The sequence below is a fragment of the Diabrotica virgifera genome, chromosome 3, assembly GCF_917563875.1.
Source record: "Diabrotica virgifera virgifera chromosome 3, PGI_DIABVI_V3a".
NCBI classification, from domain to species: domain Eukaryota; kingdom Metazoa; phylum Arthropoda; class Insecta; order Coleoptera; family Chrysomelidae; genus Diabrotica; species Diabrotica virgifera.
Window position 1 is genome coordinate 188205285 of NC_065445.1, and position 18258 is coordinate 188223542.

Here is an 18258-nt window from a genome sequence, read left to right on the forward strand (position 1 = left end):
TCCAGAACTCAGATTTACGATACAAAAATGGCGTGGCAACACTGCGTTCAAGGTTGATCATTTCATTCCTTTCAACATGAAAGACAATCTTTTTTGTTTTTAATATTTTAAATTCACCTTTAAGGGATGTGATGACATCACTATAATGTTTCTAAATTTAAATAAAGACACCACAGTTAGTAAAAAAACAATTTAGAACGTCGTAACAAAATTGATTTAGACTTTGTCTTATAAACCGTCGACACGATTGTTGATTTGTTACGTACATATACCAATAGTCTTACGTCACGTATCGGGGAGGTACTGAGGTTCTCGGGATACATACAGTTTCAGATTGAGTCTTAATTTAACTGACAATGTCATACAATGTTGCAAGATAATGTAATTTCCACCTGCAGGGCCCACTGTGATCTCCCTTTTTGTGTTTTTTATTAAGTTTAATTATAAAAGATTTTAGGTTATAAAACGATTACAACCTTGTACCTTTATTATGTATTATGTATGTTCTCCCTTTTTGTTTTTTATTAAGTTAAATTGAAATAAGCCTCGTGTACTCTACAGAATCTACCGGCAAAATAAGCCGAACACTTTAAAAATGGGACATGTTTGATGTCTCGAATTTCCTAAACCAGTGGTCCCATTTGAGTGATTCTTTTAGTATGTTATAGCCTTATTATTTAAGAATATCGTTGTAATAACATTGTTGCTAGACAGGTAAATGTCATTTTATACCGGGTGTATGTATCAATCATATTGTGTTTTTTTCTTAAAGTTCGGAACACCCTGTGGAATATTCTAGCATATATAAAATATTGAAATTAAAACACAATTATAGCCTTAGGCTTTCTTAACATTTTCTTTTTTGATTCATTTGCTTATGTTGGAAAATAAAAAAGTTATGTGCTCTAACAACTAGCCATGTTTTTCATCAATAAATCCTCATAGTCGGGGAGGAAAGTATGCTAAATTTGCAGTTAATCGAGCGTTATGGGGACCTATTGGATTGTGAAGAGTGGGTGCTAAAACCAAAAAAAGTATAGTTCTTCCTTAAATAAGCCGGTGTGTGTATTAAAGTGCTAATTTCTCATAGCCTAGTTTAGGATTGTTTATTAAACTAAGCAGAAAATGAGGAGTTATTGATGGAAAACATGGCTAGTTGTTAACGCACATAACTTTTTTTATTATCCAACATAAGCAAACAGTGAGAAACCTTGTACCCTGTAAATGTACCTCTACCATAACATAGGTTCTTAATACAGGGGAGTTCGTTAAGGGGGGTCCGAAAAAAATCTATCCTCAGAAAAATTTGAAATCGTCAGATTAAGATACGGTAAGTTAAGAACATGCAAAATGTGTATATTTTAAAAATCTGACGATTTGAGCGGGGCCTAAGAAAATGGGCGAGTTACAAAGTTTCACAAAAAAGCGAATATTTCGCGAAATGAACGTCAGATCGAAAAACTAAAAAATACGTGTTCAATATTTTTCAAAAGTCTATCGAATTATACCAAAAACGAACCCCCACGGAAAGGGGTGAGGGGTAAATTAAAAATTTTAAATACGAACCCTGAGATATTTCGCGAAATGAACATCAGATCGAAAAACTGCAAAATACACGTATTCAATATTTTTGAAAAATCTATCGAATGGCACCAAACACGATCCCCCGCGGATGTGGGGTGGGGGATTTAATTTAAATAGGAGCCCCCAATTTTTATTGCAGATTTGGATTCTTTACGTAAAAATAAGCAACTTTTATTTAAAACATTTTTTTGAATTATGGATAGATAGCGCTATAATCGAAAAAAAAACGATTGTTTCAAATGGAAAATTATATTAAAAAATGAAAAGTCCCCCCACTTTATGGAAAACTTAACTTAACCTTTTTCTGGTTTTAGCACATACTCTTCGCAGTCCAATAGGTCCCCATAACGCTCGAGTAACTGCAAATTTAGCATACCTTCCTCCACTATTATCAGGATTTATTGATGAAAAACATGGATAGTTGTTAAAGCACATAACGTTTTTATTATCCCACGTAAGTAAATGAATCAAAAATGAAAATGTTAAGAACGCCTAAGTATACAATCGAGTTTTAATTTTAATATTTTACATATGCTAGAATATTCCACAGGGTGTTCCAAACTTTAAGAAAAAAACACAGTATGATTGGAACACCCAGTATAAAATGATATTTACCTGTCTAGCAACAATATTATTACAACTATATTCTTAAATAACAAGGCTATAATATACTAAAAGAATCACTCAAATCGGACTACTGGTTTAGAAAATTCGAGACATCAAACATGTCCCATTTTTAAGGTGTTCGGCTAATTTTGCCGGTGTGTGTATTTATAAAAAAAAATCAATGGGAAAATCCCAGTAGCTGGCTGTATACCATAATTAAAAAATCATACAGAAGTAAAAACTTCGTTTGTACAATGGTATAAAAATAGTTATTTATGAAACAGTTCGTGAAGTATGCTTTTTGCGAACGCACGCGATATTTAGAGCACGAGCGACAACGGAGCGAGTGCTATACATCGCGTAAGTTCGCAAAAAGTACTTCACGCACAGTTTCATACAATATTTTATCTACGATAAACAAATAAAAAAACTGTAACTCTTTTCCACTGGAATTCATTTATATTCTACAATTTTTAAAACTTTGACATTTAAAAATTCTAACTACTTTCAAACCACGAAACTGTCAAAACTTTTGTTGTAATTTATTGCTCATATTGTCATCACCATAACAACGCGAAAGTTACGGATATTTGATTATATGAAAGTGTGTATTTGATTATATGTAAAATTTAAAATTTAAAATACATTGTTACTTCACGCACACTTTAAACCCTTCCCGCACTGCTATCTATAATGACAGTTTTCACAAACTAAACATTTATACATAAAATGACATAGAGTAGATAAAGTTTATTCTTCTTCTTCTTCTTATGCAATCCACTAATGGATGTTCGCGATCACGTTTGACCATTTTTCTCTATCCCTTGCAGTATGTATTAGGTCTCCTATGTTTTTTAGTCCTGTCCATTGTTTGACATTACGGAGCCATGACATTTTCTTCCTGCCCACTCCCCTTCTTCCTTCGATCTTTCCTTCAATTAAGGTTTGCAGAAACTGATATCTTTCATTTCTAATTATCAGTGGCGACGCGTGACTTTTTCTAAAGTGTTACCAAAACCAGACGCAAAAATTTTTATTTAAAAAATGAAGATAAGACTAAATGTATATATAGCTTCAATAATATCATTTTGTATATCACTTGAAACTCTCGAAAAAACAGTTGATGTTTCTAGGTGTTGGCAAAATTTTTGATCTTTTTTGACAATTAATGTTAACAATTCGGTAAAATAGAGTATCAAAGAACATACGGTATCTATTATAAGTGTGCTAAGGATATACCTATCTATATTCTTTAACAAACTCATTATGTTTAGCAATATTTGCTTTAAAAGCTTGGTTAAGAGAACTTTCGATTCTTGTTTTGCCAAACTGAAACAAATTGGGTATACATCTTACATGTAGGTAACGGAGAAATTTCATGTCTCTTTTTTAAAACTTTAAAACTATTTAAATCGTGAACCTGGTCTACCCATTTTTCTGTAGAAACCAGAAGACATGGTCAACAATACAGTCTATTTCACTTACAACCACATAACCATGGACTTTCACTGTACCAACTAAATTGAAAATATCGAACTACTTTTATTGATTCCTTTTTTAAATTGTTTAAAATAGGTCTTTCATTTTCAATAATCTCATTTTTTTTTCTTCAATCAGAATTACTTTTCAAGTAGTTGATCCATTACGCAGCGACACTCATCCATGGTGAACTGCACGCACACTTTTTATAGGTACTGTAACCAAATTTAAAACTGGTAACAGCCCTACTGATATACACAGCGCGCTTACGCCCGTCGCTCCTTCAAAATTTTCAGACACTAGCCGGTCCCGAGCCGACCGAGCGACAGCGAGATAACCATTCATTGTATGCAGTATAACCATTCACAAATGAGACTGGTAACAGAATATAATAAAGTGCAACTGAGTCACATAAAGTCGCCAATATTTTCGTGTGTCTACGAGTAGTTGGCTATTTACTGAATTAGGTACTATTAACACATAATATAATAATATATTTCTATTGGTAAAAATATAGATAAATGGAATTATTCATCATCATAAAACATAAAATATTTATTTGCAAGATTTTTAACTGTTACCAATGGTAACAGTGGTTACATGGACGCTTCGCCAGTGCTAATTATGTGTCCCAGGTATGCCGTTTTTCTCTGTTTAATTGTGCACATCAGTTGTCGTTATGTACCAATTCTTCTCAGGATTTCTTCATTTGTTATTCTTGCGGTCCAGGGAACTTTAAGGATTCGTCGATAGATCCACATCTCAAATGCCTCTAGCTTATTCATTGTGTTTATTTTTAAAGTCCATCCTTCCATGCCATATAGGAGCACCGACCATATATAGCATTTTGTGAATCTTAATCTTAGGTTTACGTCAAAGTCAGAGTTCGTAAAGACGTTTCTGAATTTCATGAATGCACTTCTGGCTCTTTCTATCCGACATTTAATTTCCATATCCGACATCCAGTCTTCACATAGCCAGGTTCCCAGGTACTTAAACTTTCTTACGCGCTCTACATCTTGGTTGTTATATGCTAGTCTTGCATTTTGATGTTGACATAATTGACGGATGATTATAAGGAACTTCGTCTTTTTTATGTTGATGCTAAGTCCCATGTTCTCGCTATGCTCTCCAATTTTATTAAGAAGGTTTTGGAGGTCTTCTATATTGTCTGCTGTTAAGACCGAATCATCCGCATATCGTATATTTTTGACCCAGATACCATTCACTTTGATGCCGCTTTCGCATTCCTCAAGAGCTTCCTGGAAGATACTTTCTGAATATAGATTGAACAGTAGTGGGGAGAGAATGCATGCCTGTCTTACACCTCTGAGAATTTTTTGAGCTTGCGTTGTTTCATTATCCACCTTGACGACAGCTGTTTGATTCCAGTAAAGAGCCTCTATGCAACGAATGTCTTTTTGATCTATGTCGAGTTGTTTTAGTATATGTACGAGTTTATGATGTTGTACTCGATCGAAGGCTTTTTCATAATCTATAAAGCACATCATTACATCTTTCCTTTGATCGTAGCATTTCTGAGCTAGCACTCGGGTTGCAACTATGCTTCCCTGGTACCCAGGCCTTTTCGAAATCCAAATTGTGAGCAACCAATAACCTTATCGCATTTTGTGGAGATTCTGTAGTGAAGAACTTTGAGGAATATTTTTAAAGAATGGCTCATCAGACTTATCAGTCGGTGCTCTTGACACTTTGTTGCGTTGTTCTTCTTTGGCAAAGGGGTAAAGGTAGATACAAGCCATTGGACAGGGAATTTTCCTTTTTTATAGATTTGGTTGAAAAATCTTTGGAGTATCGTAATTCCCTCTTTATCTAACAATCTGAGTAACTCAACAGGAATTTTATCAGGTCCAACTGCTTTCTCGTCTTTCGAGGTATTTATTGCTCTAGTAATTTCTTCGATTGTGATCTCGGGACCAGATAGGTTGTTAATATCTATCACTTGTTCCTGAACGACTTCTATCTCAAGCCTCTCGTCTGCAAAGAGATTTTTGATGTATTTTTCCCATATGAGTTTCCTCTCTCTATCATCTTGTGCCATTTTTCCTTGTTCATTTTCTAAGTTAGAAAATTTCTTTTTTCTGTATATTCCAGCTACCTCCTTTAGTTTCTTATGTAGGTTGTGGTCATCAAGTTGTTTTTGTAACTGTTTCATTTCCTCACACTGTTTCTTTAGCCACTTATTTTTTGCCGTTCTTATCTCTCTTCTTATGCGTTGTTGTTGTTCTCGATATTTGTCTCGGTTCCCTTGGTTTTTATGTTTTCTTCTTTCTTCGAACATTGCCAGGATTTCGTCAGTCATCCAACTTTTCTTTTGTATTTTTTGTTTATAACCTAATTCTTTTTTAACTGTATCCGTCATTATTTCCTCTATGGCTCTCCATGTGTTATCCAAATTAACTTCTCTTTCTAGTTCTACTTTTGTATTCTTTGTTAGTTCTTTGTTTAATTTCATACTTAATTCTCTTCTGGTATTCTCATCTTTAAGTTTAGCATAGTCTATTGTTGGTTCTGGTTTAGGTCTCCTCATATTAGTGATTTTTATTTTTATTTCTGCTAAGAGAAGGACATGGTCTGATGGAACATCGGCGCCAGGGTATGTACAAGTTCTAGTTATTGATGATCCAAATCTTTTGTTAGCCATTATGTAATTGATCTGGTTTCGAACTATACTCTCGGGGCGGTCCGCTGGGGCTTTCCATGTATATAAGCGTCTAGGTGGTAGCTTGAACCAGGTGTTAGATATTTTTAAATCTTCCTCTTGGCAAAATTGATATAGTCGTTCGCCTCGGTCATTTCTCTCTCCCAGGCCGTACGGGCCTATTAAATCGTCGTCTCTACCTCTCCCTATCTTGGCATTAAAGTCGCCCATTATGAGGTTTACTTCATGTCTCTTCACGTTACTAAGCAGTTGTTTAAGTTCTGCGTAGAACATTTCTATATCTTCTTCTGTTGAGTCCGATGTTGGGGCATAAACCTGAATTATGTTGATATTGACTGGACTGGCTTTCAGTTTGAGTAAGGCCATACAGTCTGAGAGTGGGAAGAACTGTATTACCGATGCAGATAATTTGCTCGTGATTATTATACCTACTCCCTTTCTGTGGTTTTTATCCTGGTTTCCAGAATAGTACATAACTGCCCCTTCGACAGCACACCTTCCTACATCTGGCCACCATGTTTCTGCTATCCCCAAGACATCTATCTTCAATCTCTTTACTTCTTGGATTACGTTAGTCAGCTTCCCAGCTTCATACAAACTTTGCACGTTCCATGTTCCGATCTTCATTTTACTTCGTAAGTTCAATTGGGTTAGGCTTTTATCATTTAACTGCGTTCCCCCCGGAGATCCGATTGGGGAACTGTTTATAACTCCGGAAATTTTATAATTAAATGACGTCATTGTGATTCTCTTGGGATAATAAGTAATGAAGGTGGTATCCCGTTGCCTTCCTTCATGCCATTTCTTGGCTTGAGTTTCGGCCGCCCACTCTGGGTCAGACGCCGTTTGTAACCGCCCACTTTGGGTACAGACGTTACAGTTTCACCATATCTGGTTACCTTCACTTAGTTTAGCCTGCAGACCAATGCAGTTGCCCGGGGTGTGGCACGTGGAGCCATAAGTGAGAGTTAGGTGTCTTGCGAGGACCAGTTATCCTGTTGTCCTGTCTATAACACTCGATGTGGTCGTTCCGATAAAAGGTACTACCTCTGCAACACAACCCTACACCCCAGATAAAGTTTATTAAAAAAAAGTCATCCAAAAGGATTCGCAAAACGTTTTCGATCTAAATCAGATCATCTTCAGTGCGTTCTGTTTAGTACATGAAACTAGCCACCTTATGAAATTGGTAACATCGAGAAATATGGTTTACATGATACTTATATAATATTTATAGCGACTCCAAGTCGATGTTAAAAGATTGAATGTGTTAGGAGTGCTCAAAGGGCAACATGGTTCCCCACCCGATAAAAACTTGTGGTTCTTGCCAGTTCAATGGACACAGACCAATAATATTTATACGTCAGTTTAGACACTTGGTAACATTAAAAATGATAATTTACATATTGCAAGCCTCGAAAATGTATATTTTCGCATTATAACTCACTTATTATCGCTTATAACTCGAAAACTGTTAACTTCTGAGAATAATGATAAGATACCTTTTTTATTTAGAATGACCCAGAAAACCTAAAAAAAGTTTTCTGCAGCAAAATAGCAAATTGTTCAAATAGAGTGCGCCGCACCGGCAAAAAAGTTGGATGGACACGCATAATTAGCAATTAAATAACAACGGTCTAAATTGAAGTTAGACCTGATTACTCCTCAGAATCTCGAAAATTAAACAACAATTTAAGTACTTAGCAACCTCAAAAATACTAATGTTTCTATTCTCATACCTACTATAATATATCAATTATGATGTCACTACCTGTATCATAATTAAAGACTGGATTATATGCAAAATGCATATGCATATATATGCTGCATATTTCTCATGTTTTTCATAAATGCATATGCCTTGCATATTTGGAGATTTAAGAGCATATAAATGCATATTTTGATGGGAATTTACTCTACCCCATTTAAAAATAAGGTATATATTAGTAACATCAACATCCATTAAAATAAAATGTGAAAGTAAATATTTTGCTGTTAAGCTCCTTTGTTGTTGTACCCATAAACATAATGGGCGTTATTTATAGCTGCAGGTATCATTATCCGGATATTTAAGATTTATAGACTTCTCAGAATTTACAAATTACCTAAGTAAATACCGATTATATTTTGAATAACATTACAAATATTACCTGTACTTTCTGCTGGTGTCGGCCAACTATGAATTATTCTGGGAAAACCAACCAAAACGAAATTTTAAGCATTTTAAGGGTAGGATAGATTATTTTATTTTATGAATGGTTAGTCTTAAATCAATCGCCGATTATTCAACTTTTGTGATTGCAAGTTATTGACTATACTGTGTAAAAAAATCATTTTATTATTATTGTGAAAATGCCTAAAGTAGCAAGGGAAAAATCAAGTCTTCTCAGAAGTTGGATTGGAAGTAACAATCATCTAAAAGTTATCGACAGTGAAAGTATGTTTTGCACCATTTGTGATAAAAAGGTAAGTTCTCCACTTCAATAGATTTTTAAACTTATCAAACTTCTTTGCACATCTATGTGTCTGTCTATTCTAAAATGACAAACCGTCCCATTTCTTCAAAAACTGTTTTTTAAAGTTCGCAACGGTTTGGCTTATACAGAGCGAGGTGTTGAGAGTGGCCCACCCTGTATACTACGGTACACTGACTGTACTTTATTGTTTGACGATTTCAATTTCACTTTGAGAAATAAAAAAAAATTGGGGGAGGTTTAAAAAGTTTGATCATTTTAATGTAGGTATCTATTTACGAAAACATCTAAAACATCATTATCATTATATTCCAGATTCCATGTCAAAAGAAATTCCAAGTAGTTCAACACATAAAAACTTCACTTCACCAAACTAAGCTATCAAAAAATGATAATAAACCTCGCCAGCAGATTCTACAGAACAGTTTGCAGATTCAGAATACGTCAGTTGGGCAAGAAACCTTTGCAAAGGATTTATGCCATTTTTTTTTGAACTGCAATATCCCTCTGCACAAGTTAGAACATAAATCGTGTCAAAACTTTTTAAAAACTTATTGCAAGATTAAAGATAAACCAGCTCAAATACCAAGTTCTTCAACTCTTCGGAAAAAATATGTCAGTGCATGTTACAAAGATGTGATGACGAGTATTAAAAATCAGTTAAAAGCCGAATATCTTTGGATTTCCGTCGACGAAACAACGGATACAAAGGGTCGACAAATTGCGAATCTAATTGTTGGAGTTCTTAACGACTCTGGCGATTTTAAAAACTCATACTTAATTAGTGTAAAATGTTTGGAAAAAACAAACTATGCTACAATAGCTAGATTTGTTAACGAATCCCTAACAAATTTTTTTTTACCTGATCAAGTACCATTTGAAAAAATATTATTAATGCTTAGTGATGCCGCCTCATATATGATGAAAGCTGCATCCAATCTTAAAATCTTTTTCCCTAATTTAATTCACTGTACATGTTTGGCGCACGGCCTAAACAGAGTTGCAGAGAAAGTTAGAATTGAATTTCCCAATGTAAACACCTTAATAAATAATGTAAAAAAAGTATTTCTGAAAGCACCACTACGTGTACAGGTATATAGGGAGATGCTTCCCGATATTCCTTTACCACCAGAACCAGTATTAACCAGATGGGGAACTTGGCTTAAAAGTGCTATATTTTTATCTGAACACTACGACGACATCAAAAGCGTTATTTCAAGTTTTGATCCGACTTGTACCGCTATTGATAACTGTCAAAATATTTTTAAAGAAAAGTCTATTAAAAATCAATTGTTGTATATAAAATCGAATTTCGATATCATTGAAAGTTCAATTACAAAATTAGAGGCTCAAAATTTATGTCTTCACAATAGTATGTCTATTGTTGATTCGGTTAAACAGAAAATAACAAATCTGAATGGGGAAATTGGAGTAAAAATTAAAGATAAACTTGATGACGTTTTAAACAAAAATGAGGGTTTCACTTTATTGCGTTCAATAAATAATATAATCAATTTTGGAAACTTCGATGAAAATATTAATATGGATCCGTCTCTAATAGCAAAGTTTAAATATGCCCCAATTACATCTTGTGACGTTGAGAGATCTTTTTCTGCCTATAAACAAATATTAACAGATAGAAGACATAATATTAGTTTAGAAAATATGAATCAATATATGATTATTTATTGTAACAATAAAAATATGTAAATTTGTTTTATTGTACTCTTTTTATAATATTAGTTTAGAAAATATGAATCAATATTGTAACAATAAAAATATGTACATTTATTTTATTGTACTCTTATTTATCTTGTGGTCAAAATAAAATATTTTGCCGTTTTATTTGTCACAAAACCTGAAGTTAAAAAAATATATTAAGAAATAATAATACAATTTGGTTTAAATTCAAACCTATTTATTTATTTTTATTATTTTTTATTTATTTATGTATTTAACGTAAACCATAAAATTATTCATATAAAAATAAGTGCATATATAAATGCATATTTGCATGTTAATTGTGCATATTCAGCTTGTTTTAAAATGCATATTGCATGCATATTTTAGACATTTTTTAGTGCATATTTTCCAGTCTCTAATCATAATGAACTTCATTATGATACAGATTTTCATTAAGATACAGATTTTTAACCAATAGAATCACGATATGGCATTCGCGATAAAGGTGGTACACGCTCAGTGACCAATGGCGAGTCAAATACATACGCTTTGACAGTTCTCAATATGTAAACACACCGTCAAACTGACAAACTACTGAATTTATTTGTGTTACAAAATTAATAAATTTTGAATTTATTTTTGGTTGTGAATGATCATAGAAAAAATAGTGTTTACAACTTGCATTTAATTATCATTATGAAGCTCGTACACTATACGAAACTCGCCGCATACGGCTCGTTTCGTAACCCTCATACTCGCTTTATAATGACTATCATTAAATGTTCGTTGCATAATATACTGCTAAATATGAGTTTTTAAGCCTCGAAAATGCGCATTTTCGCATTTTTTAGATTTTAATCGCCTATAACTCGAAAACTGTCAATTTTTGAGAAAAATGACGAGATATTTTTCTTATTTAGAATGATCCAAAAATCCTAAAAAAAAATATTTTCCGGGACAAAAAAAGTGACTTTTTGTGTTTGTATAAAAAAATTGTTTAAACAATTTCTGCCCAAAAATTTCGACCGGCACCCTTCAGATTTCTTTAACCCTCCGGTGTCCACACTGCCGTACTCCGTGCCGCGTTTTAAAGTTTTAAATTATTTTTACCAATATTCTTTCGTACACACCATTACTATTTAGAATATGTGTGAGTGACTATCTTTAGAATACTACCTGCGGCTACTGCATTTTCTGAAGTGTTTTATCCGTTTGATATTGAACTTTGAAGAGTTCAATAATTTTTTTTTGGAAATTCAAAATGAGAAAAAAATTCTGTGCAATGTGTGTTTATAAGACTAATGCAATTATTTTGTATTTAGGTATTTTACTTTTGGGATGTTTGTGAAAATTTTTTTTGTAGTAAACGTTTTCTTTGTTCAGATTATATTGTAAGACTGACTATTCGTTTTTTTTTATTTTGTGCCTGAGTCGTTACATTATCTTAAAGTCATACAATAAAATGTTAAAAATAACGCTATTCTGTTGTTATTATAACAAATTTTTGACATTTTTTAACATCTAATGCTGTTTTTATATGTGCAACATTAGGTACCTACCGCAATGTGTTCACTCATGTAACTTTATGACGGCTCGTCCACATGAGGGCGGTTTGCCAACGTCGACGTCGCGGTTTACCTAAAAAACCCAACCGCCGCGGTTCAAGTTAACATAGAAACTGTGGCGACACGCTTCAATTACTATTTTGCTAATTTTAATTTTTAATAACTTTTCTCTCAAAACGAAATAATACGTCTCATTTAAAATTCACATTTCTTTAGGCTCTTAATATCTATACAAAACCAAATGTTAATGACCTGTTCAGTTTATACATGGGGAACAAAAATTCCACATTTAATAAATTACCGTATCAGACCAGCTAGCCTCTTTATGCCAATAAATCACTTTTTAAATGCATTCGAACCGTCAACTTCCCCACATGTGTCAACATTAATGTTTTTAGTTCAGTCTTTTACAAGCCACGGTCCGTAACATACCTACCCTCTTCGAGAAATAGGAACGCCTTTTTTACCGAAATAAATAAATATATTGTTGACAGTTTGTTGTTTTACATTTATTTTAATTTTATTTGTTTCCGTGGACAATAAGGTTATTACACGCAACTCAACCACACCACGGAACAAAACAAATGCAACCGCTTAACATCGTACACATGCAACCGCGAGTTTACCAGCGTTTAAACTGGTAAATCGCGGCGTAACCGCCTGCATTTGTACGAACCCTAAGGCTACGGCTCCACGGGCGAGAAATTGACGCTAGCAGTAGCAGTAAAATGAACTTAAGGTTCCGCGGAACGGGAATAGCCGAACTGAACCGACTACGCACAAGTCCTGTAGTCGGTACAGTTCGGCTATTTCCATTCCGTTCCGCGGAACCTTAAGTTCATTTTACTGCTACTGCTAGCGTCAATTTCTCGCCCGTGGAGCCGTAGCCTTAGATGTGGCTACCGGAGAGTTAAAGGGACCATTTTTGAATGGGAATCCGCAAAGAAACCGAATGGGAAATTGTTTCAGACGGGAGCGGTACAAGCACATGGACTAACCACAGTTAATAAAAATAGAATTTGGAACATAATAACAAAATTATTTTAAAGTTTGTCATATAAACCGTGGACAAGTGAAATTTCATGTTTCAAATCTCGCGATTTACATTTCAAAAATGGCGTGGCAACACTGCCTTCAAGGTTGAAGTGAATCATTGCTTTCAACATGAAAGACAATCTATTTTGTTTTTAATAATTTAAATTCATCTTTAAGGGATGTGATAACATCACTATAATGTTTCTAAATTTAAATAAAGACACCACAGTTAGTAAAAATCGAATTTAGAACGTCCGAACAAAATTGTTTAAAAGTTTGTCTTATAAACCCTCTACACGTTCGTTGATTTGTTACGTACATATACCAATACTCTTACGTCATGTGTCGGGGAGGTACTGAGGTTCTCGGGATACATCCATTTACAGATTTAAATGACGACGTCATACAATGTTGCACAATAATGATTGTAATTTCCACCTGCAGGGCCCACTGTGATCTCCCTTTTTGTTTTTTTTTATTAAGTTTATCGATAAAAAATTTTCGGTTATAAAACGATTACAACCTTATACCTTTGTCGTGTATGTTCTCCCTTTTTCTTTTTTATTAAGTTTAATGATAAAATATTTGGTTTTAAAACGATTGATTACCCTTGTTGTGAATGTAGGAGAGAGTTGGACAAAACGGGATACCATTCTTGTTTAGTTTTACTACGGAAAATAATATGTTAAAAAAATCATCACCTTAATTTTTGGAGCTGTAATATTTATTAAAGCACACAAATAGTTATTTTCCTAACTAGTGCGGAAAGTGATACTTTCACGCACGAGACTGCCGTTGACCCGAACGACGCGATAGCGGAATTCGGTCAAGCAGTCGAGTGCGGGGAAGACACTTTCCGCATGAGTTAGGAACAATATTTTTTCTAGGGCCGTACGTTTGGAAAAAAGCCACAAAAAATAGAGTTATATCAATTTTTATTTAGAAGTGAAAATAATACACAAATTAATTCTTTGACAAGGTTGTCAAAATTTACTCTCACGCACGCCGTGCGGGAAAGTGCAACTTTCGGAAACGAAATGCGTGCGTGAAAGTGGCTCTTTAAGCACGGCCGTAGAAAAAACATATTTTTAGCTATTTTTAATGACTAGAAAATCGTAAAAAAATATTTATTAAAGTCCTGCATATCCCGTTTTAACATACCATCGTTGGATATAACGGGATATGTTTATAATATTTAGATTTTTGTATAAAATTAACCAAAAAGTACAATAACTAAGTAGACATAAAACTGCAAAGCAAAATTTACTCTTGAAAGAATAATATCTTCAGTAGTCAGAGACTTAAAAATAGGCTTTTTTAGATTTTATTGCAAAATGGAAAATAAGACCTTTTTATTTAGGTCTAAGATACGTATATCAGACAGGGATGTGCTATGTCACCGACACTCTTCAATGCCTACACCAAACCAATTTTTGAGGAAGCGTTAAATAATCGTCGCGGATGTGTTAAAATCCGTGGTGAATCATTAATAACATCAAGCAGATGACATCGTCATAATGGCAGAGAGTCTGGAAGACCTTCAAACCCTGTTGAACGTTGTACACAACGAATGTATGCAAAGGACAAATGGGAACAAAAATGAAGAAAATTGCTCCATGGGAAGCCGAGAAAATATATTGTTTTACGTATACCGATTTTGAACTTTGAGATTCTATTTTCTTCAATATAATTTTGTTTGGAATTTTGGTATTTTTGGTATTTCTCACTCGTAATACCGATAGTTTTTCTGATTATAATGTATCTTATCGGTCTCTTGAAGATATGAAAATTTGTGTGTAAAATGACGACCGAAATAAAGTAATGGTTCGAAAATTACCATCCTATTGTTTATAATTTCGCCGCACATGCCGTCAAGTTTGACCAGTTGTATCTCCGGAACAACTCATCGCAATTAAACTTTTTTTTCTTTTAGAAGAAGCGTCCTGCCGCGTTCTTTCTAATACCGTTTTGGTGATTTAATTTAATTTAATAGTTGCCAAGATATTATATTTGTTTGTAAGCCTAAAAAAATTATTTATAATTTTAAAATATTCCTGAGGCCGCTGTAAAGTACGTTAGATAGGTACTGTGTCTTTTTATACAAAAATTATAGTTATTCTGATGTATCATAAATATTGTGGTTATTATTGCGGCCGTAAATTGTCAATTAACAATTTAATTGTTGCTAAAATGTTCATTCAAATTCCATCGGCTTCTGGAATTAGAATCTACATTAAAAGAGCTTTTATGTCACCAAGTTATTTAATTATTGATAAATATTATTTACCTAAAATTTTAGTTCAAAACTAAAAATTTTGTTGGAAAAACCCGCATTTTCCGAGGAAAATTTTCGTCGAAGTAAATCGGGAGAAACATTTCTCTATGCAGAATTTAATGATGGTGAATCTTTATTTGGGTGTTTTTGGTGTACAGTTAAAATATTTGGAGTTATAGAGCAATAATTGAAAAAACACGATTTGGGGGCGCCATTTTGTTTATAAAAAATAGCACACTAACTGCGAACTTTGCATACCTATATTAATATACACACACCCAAACTTATATTGAATCAAACCAATACAGAAGTAAAAACTTCGAGATGTATTCTGGTATAAAATCGTTTATTTAAAACTATAAAATGTCATGGATTGCAGAACGTTTTCGTTCTAAACAGAACATCTTCAGTGCATCCTGCCGAGTATAAGTCGATGTTAATAGATAAAGTGGAACACATGCTAAAAGGGTGCCATGGTTCCCTGCTCGAAGATGCTAGATACTTGCCAATTCAATGGGCACCTTGAATTGGCAAGTACCTAGCATCTTCGAGCAGGGAACCATGGCACCCTTTTAGCATGTGTTCCACTTTATCTATTAACATCGACTTGTAGTCATAACTTTTTAATATATTACATTATGTAAACCATATACGATGATGTTAACACTATTTACAGTGTGCTAGTTTCAAAATACTCGGCAGGATGCACTGAAGATGTTCTGTTTAGAACGAAAACGTTCTGCAATCCATGACATTTTATAGTTTTAAATAAACGATTTTATACCAGAATACATCTCGAAGTTTTTACTTCTGTATTGGTTTTTTAAACTATGGTATACAGCCAACTATTGGGATTTTCCCATTGATTTTTTATATTGAATCATCTGATATTTCTCACTATTTCGTGCGAATTTAAAAAAACGAACACACGAAGTCAAATAGTATTTATTTTAAAGCAATTTAATAACAAATACATAACAATTAAATAAAACAATAAAGTATTTAACAAACAAATTGAAAGTAGTTGTTTTAAAGTCAATAGCATACAAAATTTCAATGTAAAACGAATAATGTTTTTATTTATTTTTTTCTTGTATTTTGTGGTAGCCAGTGTTATCACCTCTAGTCCTTATGCAAGCTTCAGTTTGCGTGGGCACGCTCCTAATTAAATTATCAACATTTTGTTGTGGTAGGTTGCTCCATCCTTTAAGAGCAGCTTGTACTAGCCGTGCGGTGTTTTGCGGATTATCCCGACGAGTTCTAATTTTTCTTTTAAGCATATCCCACAAATACTCTATAGGATTAAGCTCGGGTGAGCAAGCAGGCCACTCCAAACAAGGGATACCGTAGTCACTCTAATGGTATGTAGAGGTCCATTATCATGCAATAAAATTAAATTTTATCCTGTTGCACCTCTCCAGAGCCTGACTACAGGTTATCAACATATCTGTGGGCAGTTAAATTCGATTGGATGAAAATTAAAGGAGTTTTTTTACGGATCACAATTCCTCTCCAGAACATTACACTTCCCCTTGTATATTTGTGAACAGATCTGACAGTTTTCGTTCTTGCTTGTCTTCCTCGACCTTTAAGTACGCGATTTCGTGGGCCATTTGATTTTACACAAATCCTGACTTTTTTTTGAAAATAGCACATTTTGTCAATTCCCAATGTTCCAGTTTTGGTGGTGAAGACACCAATTTAGGCGATCAATCTTGTGCTGCCTGGATAACTCGCGAACCCATAACTGTCTCCTGCCGTATACTTCTTGGTACGAACTCTCCTTCTTATCGTTTCAACTGAAACAGTTACACCTGTAGCTTCCAAAAGCTGCCTTTGGAGCTGCAGGTGAGAAATGGTTGGGTGTCTTCCAGCTGATTGGACAATTAAACGATCGTGGAGAGCCGTTATTACTTTTAGCGACTTTCCCTTGCTTCATTTTTTGAGCTTTCCTAGTTCCTGTTACCTAGCTTAGATTTTGGACAGAACGCCCTGTATTACGCCTAGCTCTACAGCTATGTCCCTCTGAGAACATTGCTTTCTCCACAAGACCAATAATTAATCTTTCCTCGTTGTAAGTTCTATAACCCCACATGAGGCATATTTTCGTTTTTGGACGCAAAAGTTAGTTTATTTATTTTCGTTCAATTTGCGACTCAAACAAATAACCTATACCGTACCGAGCTGTACTATCCGATTGTCTTATAATTTGTTTATTTTCAATAAAAACCTTAATTCTTCGCAACAATAACAAGTTTTTTCAAAAGAAATAAATATAACTTTGAAATACATGGTGATTCTATATAAGTTTGGGTGTGTGTATACAATCATAAGATTAGATTCTAGCAATAAAATTGCTAGTAAATAACTTTTTCTTGTATTTTGCTAATTTGTCCAGAGTATACGAAAAGGAACAACGAATCTGCGTCGTTATGGCAGGCCCGGCCCTAAGGATTTTGGCGCCCTGAGCTTCGATGCGATTTTCACGCATCTATTATCAAATTTTTTTATCAATTTTTTATTTTACAATCCTTCGAATTACTGTACCATTAACTATTGGACATTTCAGGTACCACTCCAAACTCGTAGACTGGTTTTTTGAAGCTGTTCGAGAAATGGGCTATCAAATTCGAGACGTGAATGGTGAACACCAGACAGGATTTACGCTGACACACGGTACTTTGAGAAATGGCTTAAGATGTAGTACTGCCAAAGGATTTATCAGACCTATTGCCAAAAGACCAAACCTTCATGTCAGCCTTCATTCAATGGTGGGTATCCTTATATTAAGTATAAGAAATTTCTGTTAGCGATAAACCAATCGAAACAAGTTTCTATACCAAAATCTTACCAATATAGCTTACAATATGTCCC

At 34.1% G+C, this 18258-nt stretch overlaps 1 protein-coding gene across 1 annotated transcript in view; it reads left to right on the top strand.

The window, feature by feature from the left end:
• Positions 1-18258, top strand: part of LOC114332571 (uncharacterized) — a 93353-nt gene that overhangs the window by 45783 nt on the left and 29312 nt on the right. The window contains exon 12 of the mRNA XM_028282392.2: positions 17954-18155. Within this exon, the coding sequence (XP_028138193.1) occupies positions 17954-18155 (202 nt within the window). The remainder of the gene's footprint in view (positions 1-17953; positions 18156-18258) is intronic.